The 14,639-nt window shown below is 39.9% G+C and overlaps 1 protein-coding gene across 2 annotated transcripts in view; it reads left to right on the forward strand.

The window, feature by feature from the left end:
* HPS5 (HPS5 biogenesis of lysosomal organelles complex 2 subunit 2) overlaps positions 1-14,639 on the forward strand; it is a 46,787-nt gene that overhangs the window by 6,490 nt on the left and 25,658 nt on the right. For both annotated transcript variants that reach the window (XR_010748954.1, XM_066364825.1), the window contains exons 3-9: positions 1,616-1,726; positions 1,899-1,963; positions 3,270-3,462; positions 4,508-4,641; positions 9,640-9,852; positions 10,169-10,240; positions 14,533-14,621. Coding sequence is in view for 1 of the 2 variants with exons in the window: in XM_066364825.1 (XP_066220922.1) it covers positions 1,616-1,726; positions 1,899-1,963; positions 3,270-3,462; positions 4,508-4,641; positions 9,640-9,852; positions 10,169-10,240; positions 14,533-14,621 (877 nt within the window). In the remaining variant the exon portion in view is untranslated. The remainder of the gene's footprint in view (positions 1-1,615; positions 1,727-1,898; positions 1,964-3,269; positions 3,463-4,507; positions 4,642-9,639; positions 9,853-10,168; positions 10,241-14,532; positions 14,622-14,639) is intronic.

Below are 14,639 nucleotides of genomic sequence, written 5' to 3' on the forward strand. Positions count from 1 at the left end.
GGAGGGAGGGAAGGAAGGAAGGAGGGAGGGAGGGAGGGAAGGAGGGAGGGAGGGAGGGAGGGAGGGAAGGAAGGAGGGAGGGAAGGAGGGAAGGAGGGGGCAGGAGCAGAAAGCATCAACTCCCATATGTGTCTTGACCAGACAAGTGCAGGGTTTCAAACTGGCGACCTCAGCGTTCCAGGTCAACGCTTTATACATTGGGCCACCACAGTTCAGGCCATATGTTAGTTTTTAGTGATAGTTACAAGTATCTTGTCTCCGATCTTGATGTGTTCATTAGTATCTCATGCAAGGAAAAGGGGGCCAAAGGTAAAGGCTTTCTTTTTTTTAGACTTTGCCTTTTATCTGGGAAGACAGAGCTTTCTAAGAAGCCTCTCCATCTTAGTTTTATTAGATAAATTTAAGCCACATGGCTCCCCACAACTGCAAGAGAAACTAGGTAAATAAATGCTTAGGTTTTCTAGCGTCTATGGTGGAAAACAGTAAGGTTGAAGAGGGTTGTGAATGTCAGCCAACCAGTACTTTTAACCACAGGGCTGCATGGCCACTGCTTTCTCTGGTGGATAAGGAGAGGAATCATCAGATTGAGAGTGTAGAGACACAGTACATTGACCTTCATCTGTGTCCTTTGCAGTCTTACTTGCTCTAAAAGCTTTGGATATTTTCTGCTGATTATACAAATAAGAAATAACTTTTTTTTTTTTCTGCATTCTTCTGAAGCCAGAAATGGGGAGAGACAGTCAGACAGACTCCCGCATGCGCCCAACTGGGATCCACCCGGCAGGCTCACCAGGGGCGAAGCTCTGCCCACCAGGGGGCGATGCTCTGCCCCTCCGGGGCGTCGCTCTGCCGCAATCAGAGCCACTCTAGCGCCTGGGGCAGAGGCCAAGGAGCCATCCCCAGCGCCCGGGCCATCTTTGCTCCAGTGGAGCCTTGGCTGCGGGAGGGGAAGAGAGACAGAGAGGAGGGGGGGGGGTAGAGAAGCAAATGGGCGCTTCTCCCATGTGCCCTGGCCGGGATTCGAACCCTGGTCCCCCGCACGCCAGGCCGACGCTCTACCGCTGAGCCAACCGGCCAGGGCCAAGAAATAATTTTTTTTAATAAATACATTTTTATTAATTTTAATGGGGTGACATCAATAAATCAGGGTACACATATTCAAAGAAAACATGTCCAGGCTATCTTGTCATCCAATTATGTTGCATACCCATCACCCAACAAATAAGAAATAATTTAAATAAGCAAATGACTAAAGTGATTGCTTTATGCCTGGGAGACTTACTTGATCCTCCATCATTGTGGTCAGGATTGGTATGACCAGGCTAAATTACACAAAAGAAGAATGGTTTAGTAATGGGCTTTTGCCAAGGGAAGATTACTCATTTATATAATTGAGCCTGTTCAGCCATTTTGAGATTCAGTGAACAATTTAAATCCAAATGTTCTTCTGTATTTATCAGTATACTAGAATGAGAGCATGAGTGCCATTATGTGGTGTCCAGCTGGGCAGGGTGTGTGTGGGGGGAACCTGGTACACAGAACCTCAGTGGGTAATTTATCTGATTAAAAATGACTGTGGTGATCTCATGCTTGTCTGTTGTTTACTTGTTTTTAGTGCACGAGCATAGCTGTGTCTCGGAAATGGTTGGCTTTGGGCAGTTCAGGAGGAGGTCTCAACCTCATTCAAAAAGAAGGCTGGAAGCACAGGCTCTTTCTTTCACACAGGGTAAGATTAAGGGTAGCCCTGTCATATGCTATTCAGAGTATCTTTCATAAATGCCAATTTCTCCATAATAAATAATAATTTAAAGTAAAAGAAAAATGTTAAATTTGAGATTTGAAAGTAAAAAAATGACTATTTTTGAGAAGCTGCCTAAAATTTTCCTCTTGTTTTCTAGGAAGGTTCAATTTCTCAAGTTGCCTGTTGTTTACATGATGATGATTATGTTGCTGTAGCTACCAGGTGAGAAACTGTTTTAAAACTATCTGATCTTGACAAGGTAACCTGGACATGTTTTCTTTGAACATATGTACCCTGATTTATTGATGTCACCCCATTAAAAATTAATAAAAATTTATTTATTAAAAACAACAACAACAACAAAAACTATCAGATCTTGTCTGGCCTGTGGTGGCGCAGTGGATAAAGCGTCAACCTGGAATATTGATGTTGCTGGTTCGAAACCCCGGGCTTGTCTGGTCAAGGCACATTCAAGAAGCAACTACTACGAGTTGATGCTTCCCACTACTTATACCCCCTTTCTCTTAAAAAACAAACAAAACCCCCCAGAAAATATCTGATCTTGTCCAAATGCATTTTAAATGAACAAATGTAGATGTGTGTTTATTAGGATGATCAACCGTCCCAATTTGCTTAGGACTGTCAGTTTTTAGCACTGAAAAGTCCTGGGTCCTGGGAAACCTCTCCGTCTCCAGCAAACCAGCATGGACATTCAGTTCCCCTAGTGTTTGTGGAAAATACTAACATGAGACATTTCAGTGTCCTTAAAAGAGATATTTTAGAACATCTAAGTTCCATTATACTGGATTGGTAGACTAATACAAGGAAATGGATACCTTAGCTTTCTATTTCCTCTTTTCTGCAGAGTAAGTTTACATATATATAAGGTCTGCTGGAAAGTTCTGTCTGTTTCTATCACAGGTTTTGACATGTAATCACATGTTTATTTGGCGCATGTGTGCCTCTCTATTTTTATCACTTAATGTATACATACTGACGTAGCAAATTAACTAAAACAAAGTTGATTCACGTTAGTCTTATGTGTGAAGCCATAGTGTACCCATGGCTACTGATAAAGTTCATTTACGCCACTGTATTTTTACGAATTTCAACAAGGAAGAAATGCTGCAGAAGCATGTCTGTCATATCCACCATATTCCCCGGACTTCGCACCCTCCAACTATCACTTGTTTTTGTTCTTACAAAGTTTTTTGAAGGGCAAAAAATTCAAAAATGAAGATATCAAACAAACACTGGTTCAGTTTTTCGCATCAAAAGATAAAACATTTTTCAAAAATGGGATATACAAATTGCCCTCACGCTGGCAAGAAATCATTAATAGTAATGGCAATTATATTATTTAATAAAGTTTATTGACGGTAAGAAAAATTTGTATTTTGTTTCATTCCAAAAATGGACAGAACTTTCCGGTAGACCTTATATTTAATGTATTTGATACTGTGATGCTATTAAATTGTACTATTTTCACCATTGCCAAAAATTTGCTTCTGTGACTCAATTCTTGCAGTCAAGGTCTGGTAGTTGTTTGGGAATTAAATCAAGAGCGTCGTGGAAAGCCAGAACGAATTTATGTGTCTTCAGAACACAAAGGCCGTAAAGTTACAGCTCTCTGTTGGGATACAGCGGTTCTTAGAGTTTTTGTAGGCGATCATATGGGAAAAGTTTCAGCCATCAAACTCAACACCTCTAAACAAGCAAAGGTGAGAACCAGTCCAGTTCTTTGGGTATGGGTGAGATGAAAGATGTTTCACAGAATTTCAAATAAAGGACAGAATTTTCATCTACCGAATTTCATGGCGGACTGGTCTAGAGACCAGAGTATTGATTTTGAGGAGACTTGTTTGTATGTGGTACATAGGGGAGCCTGCTTATGTTGATACTGTTGCAGAATGGCTTCTGTGAGCTAACTTCAGTAATTTGCACTTTGTCTATTATAGTACTCCATAATTGACCTACATGGCTAACTTAAAGCATTCTTTAGGCTATGAAGAAAGATGCCCATTTATAAGTTGTGTGACTAAAATGCCAAACAGAAATGACACCTATTGCCCAGGCTCCTTTTCTAAGGGTAGAAGAAATTCATGGATCTAGGTATATTTTCTCTGGGAAATATGTAACTTATTGTGAATGGAATCTTAAAGGCACCTCCTGGATTGTGCTCAGCTGTGCAGGATCCCAGGTTTCCCATTCTAGTTACTGTTGGAGTAGGGGGTGAGTCTCAGGTTACCCTACCAGAATGCTCCAGTCTGTCATTACGCCACCTTTGCACTGTCTCTCTCTTCCAAAGGTTATTATATTGGAAGTGGGGGACTTGTCTTTCATTGACTTATTTCCGTGTAGGATCCTGGCAGAAAAGAGGAAGATCTAACTGCCATTGGCTAAATTGCTTTATTTTAATTAACATATCCAAATATTCTTCTGGTTTGGTCATGATGACTTATCATAGTTATCACTTGATTTCTTATATTTTTGATCCAAAATAAAATTGGAACCCAACACACAGTATAGCCCTAATTTGTCTTTCCTCCAAGTGGAGAAGTATTGTCTACAGAGCTTTAATTCTCTTCTGCAGTTGTGTACAAAATTATTTCATATAACTTTCATATCCCACCAGGCAAATGAAATTTTGGCCCATTAAAAGTTTTTTATTTTTTTGCTATCCATGGTATTTTCATTTAAAAGGCAAAGAAGAGATTATGTGTATATGTAACAAATAAATTCATTTCTCTGTCATGTCCCTTTTAGGCAGCTGCTACCTTTGTGATGTTTCCCATTCAGACAATAACAACAGTTGACTCCAGTGTTGTCCAGTTAGATTATTTGGATGGAAGACTACTTATATCTTCACTCACTCGATCCTTCTTGTGTGACACTGAGAGGTATATTGACCAAGTGTGGGTCATAAACTATCCAGAATTTTAGGACTGGAAGGGACTTAGAAGTCTTCTAGCCCAAACCCTTCAATTTAATTATACAGATCATTATACAGATAATGATAAGGAGCTAGTCGTGTGCAAGCTGATGTTAGAGAATACAGGAAAGAGTATTTTGAGACAGTCCAGTGGGTGGTGAAGACAAATATTCTATTAACTCTGCATGAAGCATGGTCTAAGTACCATGAAGGAAGGCCAAACAAAGCCCTGCCTGAATGCGGAATCAGGAAGTCCTCTGGAATGGAATTTGTTGTGTATTTAATGGAATTTTACTAAAGGATAAAATCAGGTGAAGTGTAATTAAGAATTTAGCTGACAGATAAATTCTACCAAAATCTCAAGGATAGAGCCAAAGGTCCACTGGATGGCAAAGGAGAATATTAGCGGTAACTGAAATACCAGAACTGAGTAGGGAGCAGCTTGATGTGAAAATTGTGTCTCAGCGTGCTGAGACTCCTCAGCCATGCCGTTCTCACTGCAGGGAAGTTTTCACTAGCTCCCTCCATCCCATGTTCCTTAGGACCTTCCATATTTTAAAAATATTTTTGGGAGGATTTTGAACATACACAAAAGAACAGGGAATTGTGTTAGGGACCCCCGTGAATCCACTAGCTAGCTTCAGTAATTTTGATAAAGATTTTTGTTAGGTGGAGTTTGGAGGACGAGGTGCAGAAGAGTGGTATTCTAGCTGGAAGGAACAGCCCTTTGGGGGAAAAGTGAGAACGAAATACTTTAGAACCTCTCTATCTGGCTGAGTCCGGGAGTTGTGGGAGATCAAGTTGTTAAACTGGCACTACACTGAGAACGACAGCCTTCAGTGTCACACTAGTTAAGTAGGTAGGTTTCTCAGATCATTTTAAGAAGTTGTACATATAGAAAATCAAGGTTTGAAAATTGATTCCATTAGAATTATCCAGGCTTGAAAAACCTTTATTTCCAGGGGTTCATGTATCTCAGGAGACTGCTATTCAAGAAAGGAGGAAACTTGATTTCAAAAGGATTGAAGAAACGTGTGCTGACTGTCAGGGATGATAGAGAAAAGGATGGGGAGAGATGTACTTTGCTTTTTTTCTTGGAATGAGAAAGGCACATGGAGAGGAGTCCAGTTATAGCAGGTGGCAGTTGTCTGGTATCAGAGAACCTAGCTGGACAGCTGACAGCTAAGGCTTTGAGATACAAAAGGTCAGTTTACATGGAATTAGTAGGAAGGATGATGCTTTTTTTTTTTTTTTTTTGTATTTTTCTGAAGCTGGAAATGGAGAGACAGCCAGACAGACTCCCGCATGCTCCCGACCGGGATCCACCTGGCACGCCCACCAGGGGCGATGCTCCGCCCACCAGGGGGCAACGCTCTGCTGCGACCAGAGCCACTCTAGCGCCTGGGGCAGAGGCCAAGGAGCCATCCCCAGCGCCCGGGCCATCTTTGCTCCAACGGAGCCCTGGCTGCAGGAGGGAAAGAGAGAGACAGAGAGGAAGGAGGGGGGGGGTGGAGAAGCAAATGGGCGCTTCTCCCATGTGCCCCGGCCGGGAATCGAACCCGGATCCCCCGCACGCCAGGCCGACGCTCCACCGTCGAGCCAACCGGCCAGGGCCAGGATGATGCTTTTGATACTGACTTATTTTAGACTCTAGTTCAGTTAGACTTATGGAACTGGAGATTACCCTTTCATTTTTTTAGATCGGAAAGCTAAGGCCTAGCTGTGAAGAGCCTTAGAACTTTTCTGTCTTGATTGTGTGCCCTTCCAGTTCCTCAGTTACATCTAACACATACTTTGATATTGGACCTTTGGCCATTAACTCCACCCTTGAGAATTGGATAAAATGTTTGGTAAAAAGTTCTTAGCTATTTTTCATATGTAGGTTTTCAAGTTTACCAAATGACCCAATTCAGAAGTTTGGATGAAATTCTAACAAGTGGTCAGAACACTGAACTAAAACACCTTCCTAGGATTGTTTTGAGGATATGATGAAATTATACATATAAAAAGCATTTAAGATTTAAGGCCCTGGCTAGTTAGCTTAATTAGTTAAGAGGGTTGTCCCTAAACGACAAGGTTGTGGGTTCTATCCCTGGTCAAGGCACACACAGGAAGCAACCAATGAATGCATAACTGAGAGGAGCAATAAATGAATGCTTCCTTTCCCTCTCCCCTCTTTCCCTCTCTAAAAATCTGTCAATAAATAAAAAATAAAGCCCTGGTTGGATAGCTTGCTTGGTTGGAGCATCGTCCTGGAGTGTGGAGGTTTCAGTTCAATTCCCAGTCAGGGCACATACAGGAGCCCTCTCCTGTCTCTCCCTGCTTCTCTCAAAAATAAAATAAAGTAAAATAAAATAATTAAGGGATAAATAAGTGGAAGTTTATTTTTCCCTCTATAATAGAGTTGCTAATCATTATTTTCCCATTTTGTAGGGGTGTGGCTAGAGTTACAAGAATAACAGAACCCACTGCTAAAATAACACATTTTAGAAATGCTCACTTTCTGTATTCTAGAATCAGCTTTGGGGGATATGGTTAGTACCATAATTTTAAAAACTTCTTTATGTAAATTTTTTTAATTTGTATCAATCTATATTTCTTCCTAACAAACAGCATTTTTTAAAAAACTGACAGAAGTGATAGATACAAATTTGCTACTCCTACCAGCCCTGTCTACTTCCGGTCAGTATTGTTAATGAATAAGATGGATCCCAGGAAGGAACAGAACAACAGAAACAAACATAGAGCTATGGTATAGTGGAGGGAAATTGGAGAATGGAGCCTGACAATATGATTCCAACTTCTGATTCTGCCACTTTTTTTTTTTAAGTGAGAGGTGGGGAGATAGTGAGACAGACTCCCATATGCACCCTGACCAGGATCCACCTGGCAACCTGTCTGGGGTTTATGCTTGAGTACTGAGCTGTTTTTAGCACCTGAGTCTGGCGAACTTGGACCCATTGAGCTATCCTTAGTGCCTAGGGCCGACGCTCAAACCAATCAAGCCACTGGCTGTGGGAGAGGAAGAGAGAAATAAGGGGGAAAAGGAAGAAAAGAGAAACAGATGGTTGCTTCTCATGTGTGCCCTGACTGGGGATCAAACCTGGGGTGTCTATACACTGGGCCAACATTATCCGCTGAGCCACTGACCAGAGCCTCTGCCACTTTTTTAAGCCTTGCCAAATATCAGTTTCCTCTTCTGGAATGTAGAGATAGTTTTTAGGATTAACTAAGATAATGTGTATAAAGTACTTAGCCTTGTGCCTGTCACATTGTTTGAAAACAAAATGAGATTAATAAGCAAACAAATGAGTTGATCATATTTGTTCACTCAGCAAACATCCATTCTACCTCTCTGGATCTTTAGCACCCTGTTAAATCACAGAGGATATAAAATAAGCAAGAAATATATTTCATTTAGAATAAGGAACATAAGTAATGAAATTACAACTTTCTATATTGCACACTTCAAAGTACTTTCATGTTCTTAGAGTACAGCTGATATTATATTTCATGAAGGAAATAAGTACAGGGGTATTTATTGAATTAGCTAAGGTCACATAGTACATTCACACTAGAGATCATATTAGGTCATTCTCCAATACAAGAGTTTGATTTTTCCATTGATTTGCAAGAGAGAGAGGGAGGGGGAGGAGAGAGAGAGTTCCGTTTAGTTGTTAGAAGCAACTCATTGGTTGCTTCTCATATGTGCCCTGACTGGGGATCAAACCCGTGACCTTCATGTACCAGGAGGATGCTTGATCCAGTGAATTATTCAGCTAGGGTCTTCAATAAAAGAGTTTGAGTGTGTAGAGCAGGGGTAGTCAACCTTTTTATACCTACCACCCACTTTTGTATCTCTGTTAGTAGTGAAATTTTCTAACTGCCCACTGGTTCCACAGTAATGGTGATTTATAAAGTAGGGAAGTAACTTTACTTTATAAAATTTATAAAGCAGAGTTATAGCAAATTAAAGCATATAATAATAATTACTTACCAAGTACTTTATGTCGGATTTTCACTGTTTGGCAGAATAAATCTTTATAAAACAACTTACTGTAGTTAAATCTATCTTTTTATTTATACTTTGCTTGCTCCGCTACTGCCCACCATAAAAGCTGGAACACCCACTAGTGGTTGACTACCACTGGTGTAGAGCATTACATTGTATTGAGTGCTTTCTATGGGCCAGGTGCTGTACTGGGGATTCCACTAAGGAGGAATAAGAGATGGCCTTTCTCTTAGACAGTCATTATTTGTTCAAATAGACAAAATTGCCAAGTATAACATGATAAGCACTATGAAAACATAACATGGGAAGCATGTGATTCAGCATATGGGAATCAGAGAAATCTCCGAGGGAGAATGAAGGAGCTAAGTCATGAAAAGTAAGTAAATGAGTTTTTAGGAAAAGACATCTTCATCATCATCACCATCCATGTTCCCAGACAGGGATAAGCTCTTTTATATATCTCATGTAATCATAAGGAAACAATATTTTAAGACACAGAGTTTCAGAAGGACTTAGCATTTTGAAGAAAGTGTGGAGTTTATTGGGTGTTTGTGGCTTGGAGACAGGGCTGGAGAGGTAGATTATTAGTTCCATGGAGTAGCCAAAGAACAAGGTGATTTGGGAACCAATTAGGGTTTATGGTGTTTGAAATGGCTTGGTAGCACTCATTTTTTAGATTTGAAAGGGACTCATTAATTCTGAGCCCCTGATTCTGTGGATAATAAACTAATATGAGGTGGTTTGCTTGCTGTCACAGAAATAGTTCATACAAATCAGAACTGGAACTCTGTTTTCATCTTTCTGTTCTGTTCTGTCCAGTAGTATATTGTTAACATAAATAGAAAAGGATGTTAGGGGCGGGGTGGGGCTATACTATGGTCATGCTGATTTGTAGTGCCATTGTTTTTGACTTTTTGTAGGTAAACATGCTTTCTCTTCCTTTTTGGGTATTAGAGAAAAATTTTGGAAAATTGGAAACAAGGAAAGAGATGGAGAATATGGAGCTTGTTTCTTCCCTGGAAGATGTTCTGCAGGCCAGCAACCCCTAATATATTGTGCTCGCCCTGGCTCTAGGATGTGGGAAGTGAACTTTGATGGGGAAGTTATAAGTACACATCAGTTTAAGAAACTCCTCTCATCGCCACCTCTCCCTGTGATTACTCAGAGGTAAGGTAATGATTTATATGGCTGGTAGGGAGTATTTAAGGAACTTAGACCGGATGGTTGCATTGAAGTCTCTGATAGTCTATATGCGTTAAAGATTTTATTATGCTTTTTAAGACTTAAGCAGGGTTTCTAGTAAAAGATTCAGAGAAACCAGAAAGTCTTTCATGAGTATCTTTTTATGAGATTTAAAGCAGATTGAATAAGAGCAGATGAAGTTAGACTTTTGGGTGTGTTTGGAGGCAAAAATTTTCCTGTGTAGGGAAACACATACTTTTATGATGTGATGAAATCATTAACAGAGGTTTTTACTTCTTAGGTCAGAACCTCAGTATGATCATACCGTTGGGTCCTCCCAGTCTTTATCTTTCCCCAAACTCTTGCATCTTAGGTAAGTTTCTTCATTTGATCTTTTTATATATAAATAAAGAACACTTAAGTTTTTCTCTTTGTTCCTTGTTCAGGAGCAGTTATCTTTTTAAGATTGTTTTTGTACTAAATGATTTTTTGAAAATTAGGATATGACTGTTACATGAAGTGTTCTGTACATAAGAGGAATGAAAAGATCATAGAAATAGGCTTCATTTTCTGTTTGACCCAAATTAATTGGACTTTTATAATTGCCAGAGAACTTCTGACAGAGCTAAGAGGTGTAGGTACTCATTCATAATGTCCCCTACCTTGTGGGATGTTACAGTAAAAGCAAGTCTCAGTCTGAAGTCTGCTGCACATATGTGTGTATCTGAGCAGGCAGGGACAAAAGTAGTTGTAGAATTTGTTCTTGTAAGCTTGGTGAAACCTCAGCTCTTTGTCCTGCAGGTACTCTGACAGGTACCTTGCATAAAAGATCTGCCTGAGTAGATTCAGCCAACCATGTTTAACAGAAGAGTTCAGTTGGCCTTCTAGTTAGGTTCGATATTGCAGAAATGCACTATTACGTGGCAATGCCCAGTGCCACTAAAGGCGGTCAGCCGCTGGGCTTGCCAGTTCTTACACATTGTTCTGCAAGCATGGGGGTTGCCCACGATTTCTAGCCAATCTGTGTGCCTGGAACTGTACTTATTTCTTTTTTCTTTTTTAATAAATAAATTTTTATTAATTTTAATGGGGTGAGAACTCTACTTATTTCAACAATGGAAAATAATTTCTAATATACCTTTACTTTTGACTTTTTGTAAAAAAATTTTCTTTGTTCTTTTTTTCCCATCTAATATCCCTTAGTGTAAGAGCTCTAATGCAGATTCAGAGAATGTTATTTAGAGCTGGTTAAACTGTTGATTGGATTTTTTTCAAAGGCTAACTACCTTCTCTTGAAATGTTAACTAATTGCTTCTAACTAATATATGTATATGTCTCACTACTACATTGAAGTACATAGAAGTTGTAGACAATATAACACTTTCATAAATCCATAATGCATCCTGAAGTTACTGGAGAAAGACCACTATTTTTTGCACATAATTAGGTAAAGCATACTAAAAACTCTTTATGACACTTAATCACAGTTTAAAATTTTATATTAATGCACTCTTTATGCCTGTGTTACTGCTAGACAGTAAACTCTGTGAGGGTGTTTTGTTTTGCTCACTATTTTATTCTCAGTCCTTGGTATAGTGCCTGGCATATATATGTATATATATAGACAATAAATATTTATAAGTCCCTTACCCAAAAGTATGTTTTCTAATGGTGAGGCCACAGTTTGCTTTGCTCTCCTGGTAGAGTTATTATTCCTTTGAGTTAAAGCTATTTAAAGCTCCCGCACAGTTTCTGCTCAAGCAAACAAAGCCTTTCATGTCTGGCTCTGCCTCTATGCTAAGCATAATCAATAATTAATGCCACTGCCTCCTAATGCAGCTTAGAGTAGGCACTTATTCCTGTGTACTGTCACACCTTGTTCATTCCGTCATCATCACCGTTATTTCACTCACGACAGATCGCCATCCCAGCATGAGATTGTCCACTCCTTTACTATGGGTGCAGTGCTAGGCACTTAGAAGGCTCTCAAATAATAGCTAAATTAAAGAATTCAACAAAGATTTTTTTTTGAGAAACCAAGAATAGGAGGGCTCTTGTTTCTGTTTATTATTTCCTACCTATATGCTTGAGTCGTGTAGTATCCTTTACTGTTAACACCCACAAATCCCATAATAGAGCAAACATATACTTTGTTTCTTTTTGGGTACACTGGTATCACTTCCTCCCTACACAGTGCTGTTAAGCTTGTGTCCCAGTCTGTTTATTATCAGTGAAGGGGCAAAGGGTTGAAGGATATAAATTAGGAAGTGTCAGCTCTTATCTGTTCCCTACCCCCTCCATCTAATATAGGTTGCTATTCCTTAGGAACCTTTCCAAGCTGAATATCAAGTTCAGTATCAAAATCATGATCCTCTTATCTCTTTACTCAGGGATCCTCTGGCCTCTCTCTTTTTTTTTTTTCCTTTGGCTCCTGAAGGCAACCTTCCAGTTTTACTTCCTTTGGACTAGGATTCTTTACCATGTCTTCCATCTTTGTGACAGAGATTATTTTGGTTTTATATTGGCATAGTGTTTAATATTTGTGTTAAATTTATCATTCTTAGTTTCATGGCTACATGGTACCATTTTTAGTACTTTTGGGTGCATTAAAAAAATAAAAGTTCCTGTTGTTAAGACTATATTTTTGGCCTGACCAGGCGGTGGCGCAGTGGATAGAGTGTCAGACTGGGACACAGAGGACCCAGGTTTGAAACCCCGAGGTCGCTGACTTGAGTGTGGGATCATAGACATGACCCCATGGTCGCTGGCTTGAACAAGGGGTCACTCACTCTGCTGTAGCCCCCAGGTCAAGGCACATATGAACAACTAAGGTGCTGCAATGAAGAACAAAGAATTGATGCTTCTCATCTCTCTCCCTTCCTGTCTGTTCCTCTCTCTTTCTCTCTTCCTCTCTTCCTCTGTCACCAAAAAAAAAAATATATATATATATATTTTTTTTATATATTTAAAATATATGTGTGTATATATATTTTAAAATGTAAAATATATGTATATATATGTATATTTTTATTTTTGGAGAGATGTAGTTTAGTTTAGCAGCAATAATAAAATAAGAGTTATGACAGCACAGTACATGATTAAGTGTCATGTGAGCAGACAAGAGATAGGTTGGGTGCAGGACGAAAAGCACTTGCTGTCAGCCATATGAGAAGGATTTCAGAGGTGAGTACAGCTTCTGCTGATCCTTGAGAGGTGGCTAGAATGAGGACATCGTAAGCTGGAGAGGGCCCTGGTGGGGGGCAAGAAGCAGAGATTACCAGTGATATGTTAAAAATAGTAGCAGCCTTGAGAGAGTGAGATCTATGAGCAGAGGAGTATAGAAAGAGATAGGCAGAGATGAAGAGTACTAGGGCTGGAACTGGAAAGGAAGATGGACCAAGAAAGTGCAGTGTCCCAGAGTCCAGGGAGTGGGATTCAGGAAGGAAGGAATAGCCAGCAGGGTAGGGCCCTGCTTGGGGATCAGGAAGGGAAATAAGGAAGGGTTATTGGGTTTGGCACTTAGGGAATCTGTGGCATTTTGGGAATGCAGTTAAATGGAATAACCAGGATCCCAGGTCATGAGGTGGCTTAGTGAGGATAAATGAGAGAAGAAATGGATTTTATGAGGCCTACAGAAAAATGTCTGGATTTTGGTTTTTGTTTGTTTGTTTGTTTCTGTTTATTTGTTTTAGGTGAGAGGAGGGAAGACAGTGAGGCAGACTCCTGCATGTGCCCTGACCAGGATCTACCTGGCAACCCCTGTTTGGGGCCGATGCTCAAGTACCAAGCTATTTTTAGTGCCTGAGGCTGATGCACTTGGACCAACCGAGCTATCCTCAGCACCTGGTGCCATACTCAAACCAATCAAGCCACTGACTGTGGGAAGGAAAGAGAGAGAGGAGAGGAGGAGAAGCAGACAGTCACTTCTCCAGTGTGCCCTGACCAGGAATCAAACCCAGGACATCCATGTGCTGGACTGATGCTTTATCCACGGAGCCACTGGCCAGGGCCTAGATTTTGGAACCAGGTGGTCCTTGGTATAAATTCTGACTCAGTATTTTGCATTCATGCTGAAGTATGAGTGGCCATGGGCATACATTTTCATGTTTCTGTGCTTCAGTATTTTTTTTTTAATGAAATAGGGGTAGCATATTTATCTTTGAGTTACTACAGAGTGAGATGATAGTATGTCTTTAGTGAAGCTCCCGGCACATAGTTGAGTGGGAATTTTCAACCTTTTCTTGCTTAAACTAAGGATTTAAATACTACTATTCCTAAAAGCGGCTCATTGAAGCAGTGATTGGTGGTGAGGTGTTTTGTTTAGACTTTGTTTTAAATGTACTGCTATCATACCATGTGGGAAGTTTAGCAGCTTTAACAAACATCAGCAAAAATACCAGCTTTTTCCTTTTCTAGAAGATATTTAGCATATGTATCTGAATTTATACCAGTTTGGCATCGTATACAATTTTTTTTAAAGTTCTATGTTGTTATAGGCAGAAAAGAGGTTTTAAGACTTGATTTGCTGATTCACTGTTGTATTTTCTTTATACAGACTGATTTTACTTTGATAGCTGATGTAGGATCTGAATTCAGGGAATTATCATAAACTTCTGTATCTGAGCAAACCAGAATTCTTTTGATTCCTTCCTTTTCCTCTTGCAGTGAGCACTGTGTGTTGACTTGGACAGAAAGAGGAATTTATATTTTCATTCCTCAAAATGTTCAAGTTCTTCTTTGGAGTGAAGTCAAAGGTAATTATATTTTTCCTT

Source organism: Saccopteryx leptura, chromosome 1 (genome assembly GCF_036850995.1).
Source record: "Saccopteryx leptura isolate mSacLep1 chromosome 1, mSacLep1_pri_phased_curated, whole genome shotgun sequence".
NCBI classification, from domain to species: Eukaryota; Metazoa; Chordata; class Mammalia; order Chiroptera; family Emballonuridae; genus Saccopteryx; species Saccopteryx leptura.